Below are 14,924 nucleotides of genomic sequence, written 5' to 3'. Positions count from 1 at the left end.
ACAGAATATTAATTAGCTTGTAGACTCAAGCATTTTTTTTACTGCTTTCCAAAACTAGGTGGAAATTAGTTTTCATTTGACAATGTTTGTTGTGCTGTGTTAGTGAATGTGGTAAACCTCCAAGTATTGCCTTGGCTTTGCTTTTATTTGGCAGAGAAGAGACTGGCTTTCTTTGACTGTGAGGTATGGTTAGTGTAGGAATATTTAGAATATTTAGAATTATAGGACAGTGTATTAAGGCTCTCACTTCCCAAATGACTTGTGAGTGTGATTTAGAAAAGAAAAAGTCAAGGTGAAGTCTTTTCAAGAACAGTTACAGATATGCATTTATTGAATAAACAAAATATTTAGTCTAAAATTACAGAAAAAGTTGGATTTGAGTCTCACTGTTCAGTCTTCATGACAACATGTAATTTGTGCTCTTTCCCCCTTTCCTCAATAAGGGATGCAGTTTGATGGAATAGGTAGAGGAGAAGGAAATACTGCTTTTTTGAGAGGGAGAACACTATCCAGACAGCTCAGTATTTCATAGGTACAGAAGTATGGAGCTGTCTTCATGACTGGACAGTGATTACTAAAAGTAAAATAAAATTCACCAAGTGGAACAGTGAATACTCCATTTATTTAAATCTAAACCTCTTCCAAGATTTATATCGTAAAGAATAAAATTATCTTTAAGGTTCTGTTATTTTCATAAACTTTCCTTTTTTTTTAAAAAGGAAATCCCACCTGCAGGAGATTGTTTGGAATATAGTCTGATCTACAAGGCTAAGATCATAGGCACTGACTTGATCGTGTCTGTTGATCCAGTAAAGATCTCAGCATCTCATGTTTCTTAAAGACCTGTTTTGATACTTTCATTTACATTTTTTAATGCATCTTAGATTTCTGTACTATTTTACTAGCCTTTGCTTGGCTAGCCCAACTTTATAACCTTTAGAATTTTTCTGCTTTATTGTTCTGTGCTAGAGAGGAATTGCTGAAATTAATTTGCCTGTGTATTTATGTTTGAATCAAATAAAAATGTGTGATACATTCCCAAAGGTCTGTCTTGTTTTTCTCCTGTGTTCCTCTTAAATGGTTTTCAGATAAAGCAAAGCAACTGTCTTAAGGGCAACACATCTCCTTCTGAATATGGATGGATGGATGGATGGATGGATGGATGGATGGATGGATAGATAGTACTGCTGAGGAACTTCCCTCTGCCAACATGTTGATCTTGGTTGGTTGTTGTAAAGTTGGAAGGTTTTGGGACAGTATGTTACTACTGCAGGAATGCTAATTTTTAGGTCTTCCTAAGATGTAGCTGTAGCTTAGGAAACTAATGTGTGTGGGAAGCAGTTGTGGGATGGGTGGAGAAGCAGCAGATGTGAGGTAAAACTTCCCAGTCACCTTGGAAGCACAAAAGAAAGACAGAACTTCTTTTTAAACTCGGCTGGTAAGAAATAAAGAAATGTGAGATTATGGAAGTTTTTAGATGGAAATGAAAATGTGTGTTTTCCTGCTGAAAGAGGATGCCAGAACAAGACAGTTCCTATGTGTTGTAAATAACTCTCTGACGGACTGTGATATTCTTTTGTGAAGTAAAAGCTGGGATAACTAATTTTGTGCTTTGCCTTCTTGTCCCTTACCTGTTTCCAAACTGGCGAGCTAGTGCCTGGTTAGAAGTGTATTATTTTAAATAGGATTTTTCCTGTGTATAGGAAAAGAGCAAATGGGCACAAACTGTAACATGGGAAGTTCAATTTAAACATGAGGGAAAACTTCTTTACTGTGAGGGTGATAAAGCACTGGAACAAGCAGCCCCCACAGGTGGCTGTGGGGCCACCTTCTTTGGACAAGTTCAACACTCACCTGGATTCAATCCTGTGCAATATATCCAGGCAATCCAGCTCTAGCTGTGGGGTTGGACTGGGTGATCTCTAGAGGTCTCTTCCATCTCAGTGATTGATACCTAAGGTCATCTGAAGACCTAAAGCTTCAATGATTGCTTTTCTGAACTGTCATCGAATCCCTATTTACATTTCCTCATGGTTATTAAAGAAGTTGGAGTTGCACTCATTTCCATCCCTTTAACCACTACTAAGCTCCATTTTCAAGTTCTTCCTGTTTGGTAGTGTGCTATGTCATCTTCAGTACCATATTTTTTTAGTTCAATTGGTACCTTTCTCTTTCAAAGCTGGCATCACCTGGTAGTTTGCTGCATCAGCAAATTGCTTGTGCTTTTAGAATTTATCTTTGTTTCCATCATGTGCTGCCACAGTGAGTTATTTTAAATTTATTTCTGCAAGATTACATTCACAGAGCAAATGCTTTCCGTGGCTGTCATGTTCTTAGCTTCATGGCTCCTGTTTCCATAATTTGTCTGGTCTTAAACAAAATTACTTGGTTTACCAATTGTTCTGTGTTTTAACAGTTCTTTCCCACACTGGCTTTAAAATGGTGCAGTGGTAGATGGAATGAAGTCTTGCATGCATAGGACTGCTGCCCTAAGTAAGGCTCATAGCTTTTTTTTAAATGCCTTGAGTGCTTTTCTTCAATTACTGAAATATCCCATTTAAGAGGTGGCAGATGTGTCCAGATGTTTATTTCTGTTTAACACAGGCTTAAAGACAGAAGAGCTAGAAGCTGCACATTCAAGTCCACGTGTATCAAACTAAAAATTGGAGGATTTTACCTTAGGGTTTTCTAAAGATGGTAGCAGAATAGTTACAGCCTCCATAGGCAACAGATTGAGCCATTTTTTACCTTGCCCTGTCTTATATGGGAGCATCAGAATTTTAGAACCACCTGGAAATACATGATATATACAGTCAAGAGAATCCTGTGCCCTAGCTACATTTGGTACTGTGCTTAAAGAGAGCAATGGGGCAAAGTCTAATAAACCATAGGCTTTTTGATTTTGTTTGTTTTTTTTTGTTGTTGTGTCCGCTGCCCCTGGAATCTAGTCATGTATTATTCATAACTAGTTCAGGAATTACACGAATAAATTGGCTGCTTATGCTCTTGGTTGTCTTACAAGCATCTTCAAAACTGAAAGTTTAATACGTGCTAAATGTTTCCATAATGGGTCAGTTTTTCAGGTGTTATTGAAGGCAATGTATGATTTGTGAGATGGCTTCACAGTGCCATACTCTGATGCTGTGTATCCTGATGCTTCCTGTGTAACCCAAAGCATCCTTCTCTATGCCAAGTTTCCTTGTTAAGAATCTCTGGAGCATACTGTGACAAAGACAGGCTAAACACATTATATCTTTATAGGAGCTGCAACTTACCTGTCTAGTTCCTTGGCATAGCTTCCTAACATTCTGCAGATTAACACTGATGTTGCATTTCTGAAAAGCTATTAAGGCAAGCAGGTCATAAGTCAGCCATCAGATACTCCAGTATGTTTGCATCCATGTCCTGATCAGTCTGGAAGTAGTTCAGAGGATTTTCCTGATTACTTGTTTGTTTTTGTTTGGTTTGGTTTTGGGTTTTTTTAAAATGTATTTATAGGCAGTTATTAGCCTCGAATACATGATCTCTGAAGTGTTTTGTTATAAAAAATACTTGTTTGCTGTAAAAGGGTTAGAGATTTTTTTGCCAGGTAATTCACTTTAAGGAAGACAGCTTACAGGAGCTGTCCATATATAAGGATGGGGATTCTGTTTAAGTGGCTGCTGTGTATGAGGCAGAAACCATATGTATCTGATGCTCTAAGTACAGATAAATATTTAGAGTGCTTAAGTTATCTCCTTTCTTTTCTCCTGTGGAAATGACTTGCACAGGATACTCCACCATTCCAGAAACTCCTGAAGCCAAGACAGCAAGGAAACGATCTTACCTCAAGCGTCAAAGAGGGCTCCAGCTCCTTGATGTGTCTTCAGACAGTGAAGATGAAGGACCAAGGAACTTTGGTGCTGTGAAAGAAAACAGAGCTCCAAGGACAGAAGTGACTGCAATGTAAGCTTGAAGCCAGTTTTCTGTAATGTTTATGCAGACTGATGTGGTCTAACATGAAACATTGAATTGAAAATCAGAGGGTAGGTTCTGCTTTATTGTTTTGTGGTTTGCCTGCTCCTAACTAAATGTTGCTAAATTTCCAAGGAAGGAGAGTCCAACTCAAGCCATTTTCTTAGAGAAGGCATAAGGGAGAGGTTCTGTGATCTTAAATGATACCCGTGGACTTCATTGTGCATGTTTGTGCCTTTGACCCTTTGAAATCCTTTTAATGGCACTTGAAAGCTGTCATGGCTTAGCAGTTTGGGTGGACCACAAACCCAAGGCCAGAATTACTGTTACCCACTGCCCCCAACAAAGGGAAGATAAAAGGGGAATAAAGACTTTGAGTTGGAAACTGAAAACAATCGATTCAGATTTACTAACAAAGGGGAATGGTAACATAAGGGATCAAGTAACAAAGAATACAAATATATAAAAAAATAGATATATACAGCCCAATAGATATGGGCTCTGATGAGCACGTGGTGAGCTGGTGGTAAAGCAGCACAGGGGAGCTGCAGCACAGTAAGCAGAAAGAAAAAGGAGTTGCTGTCCTTCCCAGTCGTGGTAGAGGATGGGCAGTAAATGGGAGGGAATAGACCCCTCCCTTTGTGTTCCACCCGTCTCAGAGTTGAAAGCCCTCCTTCTTTAGTTCCTCCTGTTCAAACAATGGCAAAAGCATAACCATAAAATATTTGCTTTATTAATTTTAAACTATAGTGGGAGCTGGTTATAGCTTTTTTTCATTTTTTAATGAAACTGTAGTGGACAGGAAAGCAAGTAAAACTTCCTTGTGTAGTATGGGAATTCCTGAGCTCAAGTTAAACATAGCTGCCTGATGCATTTGCTGTGTTTCATAAAAACTTTTTTTAGTGATTTGGAAATTATATTTTTCAGGAAGCAGGGGAAGAGGAGGGGAGAGAATAATGTTCAGGAGTCACCTGCATGGGTGCCTAAAAGGTAGCATTGAGAGTGCAGGAGAGATAAGATGCAGACAGATATCTTGCACAACCAGTTGGAATGGTTTAAAGAAACCCCTGCTATTTTTTACCTGGTAGTTATGTGTCTGTGATTGAAATGTGATTATCTGTGCTCCTTAAACATTCTTATGCTAAGAAAAACAAGATGGCTTAACCTGTTTTTTTGATAGTCTGGATGACCTAATCTGTGGAAAACTTTTATGGCAATAGCAACTTTAACAGGCCCAGACTCTCATCAGATTTTCAGTCCTTATGCATAACATGAAATTATTTGAGCTGGTCAGCAGAAATGAATAATGCTTTTCCATGCTGCTATTATCTGAGATTCTTTTTATTTATTTATTTGAATGCATCTTCCCTGAAGTTACAAACTAAGGTAGATACTTGGTGAGAAAAAAATAATTTAATAGTTAGCAGGGTGAGCTCCCAATTCTGTCTGTGGTTTAAGTTGTAGTTTATGCAGAGATGCAGAGGTGAGAGGCTAGTTGCAGGCACTGAATTGGTTTGTGTAATTGTGCTGCTTCTGGAATCAAACCCCATTTGGAAGGAGTACCAGCAGTTCTGTACCATTACCATGTGGAGCTGACACTAATAAACTATGCAGGATCCAACTTGCAGAGCCACAGCTTGCTGTTTCCATGCTGTATTCCAATGCCAGGCAGCAGAGTGGCTTCTAGTGCAACATAACATGTTCTTGTGAACATAAACTGTTATGTTAACATCCTTTTGTACTCTTAATTATTCCTGTGTAGCCACTGGTCTCTGGTGTACCACTTACCCCAGTGCTTGGTGCATTGGCTCAGCTGGTAATTGATGTGTACTCAACCCACTCAGCTGTCTCACAAGTGGTGTTCTCACAGCTAATAAACTGGAATTGGGAATGTGGCAGGAGGTAGCTTGGATCTGGCCAGGCTTATGAGTTTTGTCTGGCTCGTGCTGAATTGAGCCTGGCTTTTGCAGGTAATTGGTGTCTTTGTGCTGTGCAGCTTAGATGGTGTTTGGTGTTTAGTGATTTTATTATTTTTTTAGCAGGGTATCCCAGCCCTCTTTGTCCTGAATAAGGGACAGAGCAGAAAGCAAGACTAACCTACAAGCAGGTGTGCCATAAGCTTCACAGCCAGGGTCAGTATCTGGAAACTGCTGGAAAAAAGTAGAACCTCAAACACAAGGTTTTGTGTGTTGGAGTCATGCTTGTCCAGAAGTTAAATGAATGCTTTGTCATGCTTGCTAAGAATGTGATTATGCAGAGAGGACAGGATTTATGATGTGTGCCACGCTGGCTTTGTTGAGAAATATCTAGATATTAATGTCCAATGGGAAAGGATACAGTAATTACAGTGGGAGCCTTTTCATTTGGATTGATTTTCTTTTTTAAACACAGTTTATAAAGGAATTTTTTTCCTTATCAAGTCAAAAAGGTCTTAAATATGCTAATAGAACCTTAATATGCCACTTCACTAAGGTGTTTTTTCCAAGTGGGTGATGGAATTGCCTTATGAAGGTTGCAATTAGGTGGCTTGGTGAATTGAATAGAAATTTGGGTTATTTTTTGTTTTGAGAATTTCTTTAATCTGAGAGGCAAAACCAGAGAATCCATGTGGCAGTGTGTGGCTTTTGAATGGGATAGGGAGAAAAGGATTATTTGATGAAGAGTTGTCTGAAAATACTGTGTATCTTCTACATAAGTGCCATGTTACTACCTTTTTTTCAGAACTGTAGTCTGCCTGTTGTGCTCTAGAAAGATATGGTGAGGTAAAACAGTTGTGGGGTTTTTTTTCCCACTCTTCTAACTGTATCCATTAAGGAGAAGCCTTTCTGATGGTGAAGTACCTAGGAAATGGCAAAGGTCCATACAGTTAAATTAATTTTTATTGAAGAAAGGAAATCTTTATGTTTAAGGAGGACAATAGGATGGGAGACATGCTTACATTCAGGGGTTTTTGGGTTTTTTTATGTACCTGAATACAGTGAAAAATATACAAGGATTGATTTCCTGCAGATGAGCTCTAATAGTAAATCTTCCTGTAAATTAAGGACTTTGCTTTTTTTTCCCATAATGTTTCTTCCAATGTTTAGCTGTCTAAGATGTTGCATACAGATACTGGGTTTTCTTTCTCATCTGAGAAGTAGGATAGAATTATTACCACACCTGGGATGTTTCTATAAAGAACTTACCCACATCTGTTTATATGTTGGACACATAAATATTAGCAAGGCTAAAGGAGAACTTGAGATGGTCTGATATAATTCAGGTAGCTGAAATTCAGATCAAATGTGTTAATGTGGTTGTTGGTAGATTGACAAGCAACCTTCTATAGCACATGTCATGGTGTTTCCCTTGTTTGTTCCTCTTTTCTTCTTTCTGTTGCTAAGTTGAAAGCTGTTTTTTATTACAATCTTCTGTTTGCAATAAATGCTTTATTTTCTCCTCAAAAGGAGACATCAGTAGGTACAAGTGAATTCAGTGTTACTGAATGCATCTCAACACTTGTGTGGTCCTGTTAGTTTTCATTTACAGTTACATTCTGGTAGAGTAAAACATAAGCAGAAATCAATTTTAATTTATTATTATTTTAATGGTATATTGTAGCTCTGAACAGTCTGATGATGGACAACCTGAAGATGAACTACCCCATCTGGCATATGTAAATGGTGGGGATCAGCTGCCAGCTGTGAAGGGTGTTGAGGAAGACATGAAAGACACAAAGCTGCAAACACTGAAGAATATTTTTCCTCAAAGAAGTGACCAAGAATTACTACAAGTAACAATTTATTTTTGTTTCTTTGACAACTATTTTGTAGGCAGAATTCTTAAGCCTTCAGCTTTTTTTAGAGGGAACAACTTGAATAGGTATATCAAAGTAATGTCTTCTAGGGGAACTAGAACATAAATGCACAGGCATTTATAAAATGAAAACATTTATACACACTTTATATCTGTCTATCTATAGATATAGGTATAGATATTTATGTCTATCTATATGGATACAGAAACCCTTTAGATAAATTCAGCTACAGTGAATTCCAGTGTGTAGAACCTTTCTGTATTATTTCTTTCTGTTGTGAAGTGTAGTTATAGCTGTCCTGGTTGATAACTGCCATAGTTGGAGTGCAGCTAACTGGTTAAATGAAGAATGAATGAAATCATTGCCATCTTCTCCAGTAGATGAAATGTTGCATGCTTGCATTTATGAAATTTAATACTCAAAAGTCCTCAGTACTTTCAGCAAGGCAAAAAGAGAGTAGGTTTGAACTTACTATGATTTATTCTGATCATGCTGACACGGAAACCTGAGATAGTGTTGGCCTTTGGCCAATGTACAGTACAAATCTACAGTAACATTACAGTATCTCAGTGCAGTAAAACATCTTCAGTAAAGTATTTTTAGCAAGGTTTATTTTCATTGCTCATACATACCTAGGTTTTTACTTGCTTTAGTTTTCAAAGCTGAATGTGTTTAAATTAATGTATTAATTTTCATGGTTGTTGAAATGTTATTTAAGAAATACAGAAATTTTACTGAAGCTCCTTGCTGGGTGTTGTTTTCCTAGTGGATCAAGCTTTATCTTTATGCTTTCTACTTCAGGAAGAAAGGAGTTGCAGATAGTAGCTTTGGGGTTCTTCCCCTGGCTGTTGTGATGAAATTTATCTTGTATATGTCCAGAATGTATGAAACTTGAATTTTTGTCCACACAGTGTGTATTTAAACCAAAAAGTGGTAACTTAGTTTGGAAACTAGCTAGAAATGACATATGGTCTGTCTGATTGATCTTTTGACTTCACTGGTGTTCTCAACTACTTGGTGGCATGTACTGCTCACGGTGTTTATTCTCTTCTGTATCAGCAGAATTTTTAGGATGTAGAAGCTGTGCAAATTTTTGTCCACAGTTATGGTTCCACACCAGTCTTGAAGGAGGCAAAAGAATGATAGGCTAATCTACTGTTGCTTCATGAGGCAACTGGAACAGTTTGTCCTATCAAACTCTTTGCAGCTGATAAAGGCTTTAGGGAAAAATCCTGAGCCTTTGGAAAAGGAAATTGTTTATAGCATTCTTGTAAGATGCTGTTTACAAATTTGGACAGATACTTGGGAATCAGGATTTCTCATTACCTATATTTTTTGTTATGTGGGTTGGATTTTGTTGTTTTGATTTTATATTTGTAACCTTTAGGCCATTTACTTCAGTTGCAGTTATCTCACCTGCAAAAAAAAAGCATTCTAAAAATCTTTACATCCAGTTAATTTTTTAAAAATTATGTTGAGATTAGACATGGATGGAAAAGGAATCCAGAACTGCAAGAGAGTATAGATAAGCTTAGAGGCATGTTAGAAGTTTCATGTGTATACTTTCAGAAAATTGAGCATTCTGACACAATAGTATACAGATATTATTTAAGTTAAAATATTTTCTTGGATTATCTGGTTTTGGGATAGTAATGTTGAATAGTTTTTGAAGAAAAAATTTTAAGTAAACCTGCACCATATGTTTGTGGAGTAGGAAAAAAGCAATAGTAAGAGATAGTGTTAAAAATATTTTCCAGTAGGTTTTTTAAGTGTTTCCAAATACATGTCCTCAATTGAACTAATTTGGTGCGTGTTAATTATGTTTGTGGATTTTATAATAAATATAATGTATTTTTGGGATGTTTTTGGAAGTATATTTCAGTCATGCAGATCTGCCATTATACTCCTCTGTCCAACTGGATTAAATCTCACCACTTAGCAGTTGACTTTTTTCTTTGCAGTTGGTAGAATCATCAGGCACAGTGGAAGAAGCAGTAGATGCTGGTTTGAAGTTGAATGATGAAGGTATGTTTCACAATAAAATCAACAACTAAACCTTAGAAGCTGTAGCTAATTCAGTGAAGTAAGAGTGGTTGGGAGGTATTTAGAAAGTCTTAAAGCATATGCTAGAAGTTAGACTACTTTTTGTTTATTGCAATAACACAAAACTGATATTAGAGGCTTTGCAAGGGGAAAGATGAAAGGGTGCAGACTGAAATCCAGAGATAGAATAAAAAAGGTGAATTTCTTCTGTGAAGGTCAGGGTTGCTTTTCATGTCCTTAAGTGAATTCTGTTCTCCGTGGTTCCTTCTTTGCCTGGAAGATGAGGCAAATAGTAGTGGGTTAGCAATAGTAGTTCTAAATGTTGTGGGTGTGAAATCTTAGAGTATAGGAAAAATATTCTGCAATATGTAGCCACTCATAACTAGATACTGTTTCTGGCAAGGACCATCACAATTTTTTTCTTCTGATTAGCTTCAAGACTTGCTTGTGACTCTGAATAAGAACTATTAGTCTTAAGTGTTAGACAAATTAACCATCCTCCAAACCTTGCTGTTGAGCTCTCTGAGCTAATTTAGAGTTTTTTGCTCTGCATCTGAATTTTTGCAGTCTCATGCTGTTACCAAAAAAAAAACCAACCCAACGAACCCCCCAAAAAAAACCCCAAAACCCCAACAAATGATGCAAAGTGTGTAGGAAGTGGTAAGCATGTAAAAGCATCATCCTTTTTGGGCTTTGAGTTTGTTTCTTGCTGTTTCCTAAGTCCAGGCTTAAATGTCTTGTCTTGCATTAATTTTTTTCAACTGTTTTGGTGGGGGAAGAGTGTAAGGTTAGTATGAATATTAACATCATGATAAAAAGCTGATCTGTTTCAGCAGTCTTAATCTGGTTTCAGTTCAGTTGTCCATGGTTTTTCTGAGAGATCTTCATGGTTTAGATACAATGGAAAAAGCTATTGATGATCGCTCTCTTTCTAAAATAGAAGAGTTTTTTCTATTTCAGTTTCCTGTGTTGGACTTGCCATATTTTCATCTGCTGATTTATATATACAACTTTAAAGATCTTAACTGTTACTTGAAAGCTCTAAAACATTGGGCTTATTTTAATGAAGGTGATTACTTTTGTGTTTTTGTTTTGTGGGGGTTTGTGTTGCCTTTTTCTTTTTAAACCCAGCCGGACCAACATTTTAAGGTTATCACAGATTCTATCCTTGGATGCTATCAATAGAAAACTAAAGCTGACATATTTTTTAGGGACACACTACTTACCAGTGCTGCTGTGCCTGGAAAGTCTCATCCAATGGTTACTTTTCAGGGGATTTGATTAATATGAAACTAATTTAATCTAATACAGACTATTAAAGTTCATTGCATTTCAGTGTTTGAACTAAACCACTTTGATTTCTGGTATGTAGCCCTGCCTTTTGGCCATTTTTGTGTTGATCTAAGAATGCTGTTTCACATCCTTTCTGTTCAAGCCCACAGAAAAATCTTCTTGGCAGCAAAATTCTCACTTATCACAGCTGTTGTATAAAATATTTAGTTGTTAGAATGCCTGAAAGTGATGGTATAAATCACCTCTTTTTGGACACATTTTTTAAATTGAGACATTCTTGTACATCTGCTTATCTGTGTCAATTTATGATATTCTTGTTGAGAAGCATTGAATGTGTGAGAGGTCAGGGACAAGATACAGTTCTGTGAAGCATGGCTTTGCAAAAAAAGTGTGGCCAGGTCATTGTCAATATTTTCTGTTCTTTCAGAATGACAAAAACTTGTTATTTAAGGCTTTAATTCAGTAGTTGTGTATAGCTAAAACAAGAAGCACAGCAGATTACTTGTAAGTGTGAAGATTAGATGTGACACTGTGTCACAAATATGTGTATGAATGAAAGATGTAAAGTTATAGTAGTACCTACTGCCTGTGATTTGTTTCTGGTGTTTTCTGTACATCTTGAAAACAATGAAACCAGTGAGGGTGCTTCTGACCTGAAGCTTCATGTAACCATGTCTGATGTTCACTGCTTTTTTGAACAGGCAGAAACGACTGTTTCTCTTGTAGTGGTGGGGAAAGTTGCAGTAATTTTTTTTTAGTTTTTTTTTTTGTGGCACTAATTACAGATGCCTCTCCTAATTTTGAAACCCTTGAGCTGCTTTTCTATTGCTTGCTTGTCATAAAACTTAGAGTGAGAACAAAGATTCCTCTGGAAGGCTTGATGTGCCCTACCTTCACCCCAAGGATGGTTCCCTTTCTAGCAGTGCTGCAGTTTCTTCATCCTCTCAGCTGTATGCTCTCTGAGCACAGAAAGGAGTAATTGAGTGTACCTTGTGAGCTGAATGTCTTCAAAAAGTTGGAATTTGTTTTGTCATTTGCATATATGATGGATGTCAGGTCACAGGTTGATTTCTAAATCATTCTGTGTTGATATTTTCCAGAGCCTGTGGTTATCTGGATCCTTTACTACCACTGTATTGCCTCTATTGGACTTTCACAACTGGGCTTTCTTCAGACTATTGAGTGCTCAAACCCATGACTTCAAAAAGCAGGGAGATTTTGAAATCCCCTTCTATGGAGCCCATGTATTTTTTTAGGGTAAAGAGGCTTGGGAATGTCACTGTTCATATTCAGAATTATCCATCTTCAATGCAGTTTTAATTGAGTTTAAGCCTTAATAGCACGGGGCCTCAATGACTTACAGTGCTTTAACTAACAGCAGCCTGGCAACCCTTAGCTTTGATACCAAGACAAATGGATGTTTCTTGGACTTAAGCTAGTAGCACTGCTTTTCCTGGCAGTATTGTCTAAAAAAGGTTCTTGGGCAGAAATGTCAAGGTCTGAAGAAGACCTGGTTCCCCTCCATCAGTACAGCCTGAGTGCTTTGAACTGTGCCTCTTGTATATGAATTTATCCTTGTTCGTAGAAATAGATTTTGAAAAACTCTTGTCAGTGTTTTCTGTTATCTATTACTAGATCCTTAACTTAAGGAAGAATTGCTGATGCTTTATTTTTTACCTTTGGGATGCTTTCATGATTTATTTTTTTTTTAATTTTTAAAGTAACATTTTTGTCACATCTCCATTTTACATCAGAGCAAGTGAATAAGCCTAGTAGACTATTCATTTGGAAGTATTTCCACGCAGAATGTCTTTTTTTGGTGTGTTTTGTGTGTGTGTGTGTGTGTGTGTGTGTGTGTGTGTGTGTGTGTGTGTGCTTGTTCATCAGTCTCCTGGGAGGAGGTTGGACAGAGTTTCTGGTATCAGACATCAAAGCTCTGCAGGCAGTTAGTATTTAAAAACAATTTAATTTGCCATTGTATTTCAGATCATGGAATAGGAATTTTTAGATTAAAATGGTCTGTTAACAATTCTTCAAGCAAAGCTTATGTGCAGAAATACTGGGAATGTTCTCTTCTCTTCTTGAGCTGTACATGGAGGCAGTTGGAAAATGCACCTGACTGGGCAGGTCTTAATGATAATCTGATGATAATAATGATATGATAGTAATGATGATAATCTCTTGATAATCACCAGGGCCCAAAGATGTTCAGAAAGTTCTGGCTTGTATGAAGTATTCATAAGTAATATGCTTACCACTGACACTTTATCACCAACTTAATATGCATATTTTTCTTCCAGACATTTGGTTTTAATGTTGAAAACAGCTTTGTGGTAACATCTCTGGAGTGCACCTGGGCCAGAAATCAGTCATCAGCATGTTCAGATTTACAGTGATTTACATATTCCAGCTCAGAGTTGGGGTTCAGCCTTGCTTAAATACCAGCTTTCCAAAAACAGGGACCTTGAATAAAACCAGACAGGCATATTCCTTTATTCAGCTTGTGTGTAAAACTTGGCAATTATACTAAAAAAACAAAACAATCAAAACTATTACAGTTGTTCTCTATGAGAGATGATTGCTTGATTAATTGCCAAATTACTACAGAAAACCTAGAGGTAAATAAACATCTATGTTAAAGCAGCTGTTTTGCTTCATGTTTCAATGTGTCTGGACTTTAATAGGAAACTATTGTGGAGACTGATAATAATCTTGTGCAGTTAATGAGTAGCTACCATGGGGTTGGTTGAATGATTGTACTGTTTTGGGGTGAACTTAATGAAAGTAATGAATTTCTTCATTTTACTTCCATTCTTTTTAAAGCTGCCTCTCGTAAAAGAAAACTTGAAGGCTCTCCCACAAATGGCAAAAACAGAAATGAGCAAGTCACGAAAAAGTCAAAAGCTAATTATGTAAGTACTGTTTTTTTTTTCTCTCTGTGCATTTTAGAATAAGGGGAATTAACCAACTTGGTCAGTGACAATGATGTGATGAACTTAACATGTTTCATGAGAAAATCCTTTGGAATTGAAATGTTGTCATTTGAATGAGGTTGTTCTGACTTCTCTTTGGCAGTTCTGGATGGAATTACCTGCTTCATTCTTGTATTTTTGTGGATTTGTATCCCAGTAGCCTGTTCACTACTTTTGTGGCAGTGGTTAATGGCAGGCAGCAGTATGTGAGGCACTGAGTGCCATCAAATTCTTGTGAACATCAGTGGGAGTTACAGGCTATGGATCACCTTGCCTCATCATCATTCCTTGCTTTTCCTCAAACAGATGAAATTCAACATCTGTTGTTATTGTTCTGTATAGAAGTTGTGTTGTTTACAGATATATTTGAAACTGTGATTTAGGAGAATCTTTATAAGGCATGAATTGGTTATGTTTAAAGGAATGATGACTTTGCTGCTGATAAATAAGAACATGTCATGATCCTGGTTGCATTCAGGTTGGTATTTAGCACATCTTACACACAGTCCTACAGTGCTGTCATGAGGCCAACTCCCAGGAATCCCAGTAGGCATCCATAAGAACCATTTATGGTAGGTAAAGGGAATTCTACATTAAATGCTGGAAGCTGGATGGAGGGTGGCAACTATCTTTGTGTTGAAATTCTGACCTTGGTCAGAGCAAAATGAAGAAAATGCAATTTTCCTTGAAAGCAAAAATAGTGTTGCTCAGGTATTCCCCTACTTCTTGGAGGAGAGCTGTGAATTTGTGAGGCAAGATCTGAGGAGGTTTGGGTTTGTTCCTACTCATCAAACCCCTGGGTTAGTTTACAAAGGAAACTGCTGGATTATTACCCAACCAAAAATAGCAAACAGTGCTTCACTGGA

General features: G+C 37.3%; 1 protein-coding gene across 1 annotated transcript in view; it reads left to right on the top strand.

Moving 5' to 3' along the window:
• The window catches only part of SMARCAD1 (SNF2 related chromatin remodeling ATPase with DExD box 1), a 41,793-nt gene that overhangs the window by 5,301 nt on the left and 21,568 nt on the right, over positions 1–14,924 (top strand). Inside the window, exons 3-6 of the mRNA XM_071742829.1 lie at positions 3,771–3,945; positions 7,555–7,726; positions 9,712–9,775; positions 13,910–13,998. Of these exons, the coding sequence (XP_071598930.1) occupies positions 3,771–3,945; positions 7,555–7,726; positions 9,712–9,775; positions 13,910–13,998 (500 nt within the window). The remainder of the gene's footprint in view (positions 1–3,770; positions 3,946–7,554; positions 7,727–9,711; positions 9,776–13,909; positions 13,999–14,924) is intronic.

Source organism: Heliangelus exortis, chromosome 4 (genome assembly GCF_036169615.1).
Source record: "Heliangelus exortis chromosome 4, bHelExo1.hap1, whole genome shotgun sequence".
NCBI classification, from domain to species: Eukaryota; Metazoa; Chordata; class Aves; order Apodiformes; family Trochilidae; genus Heliangelus; species Heliangelus exortis.
This window is presented reverse-complemented; position numbering and strand designations above follow the sequence as displayed.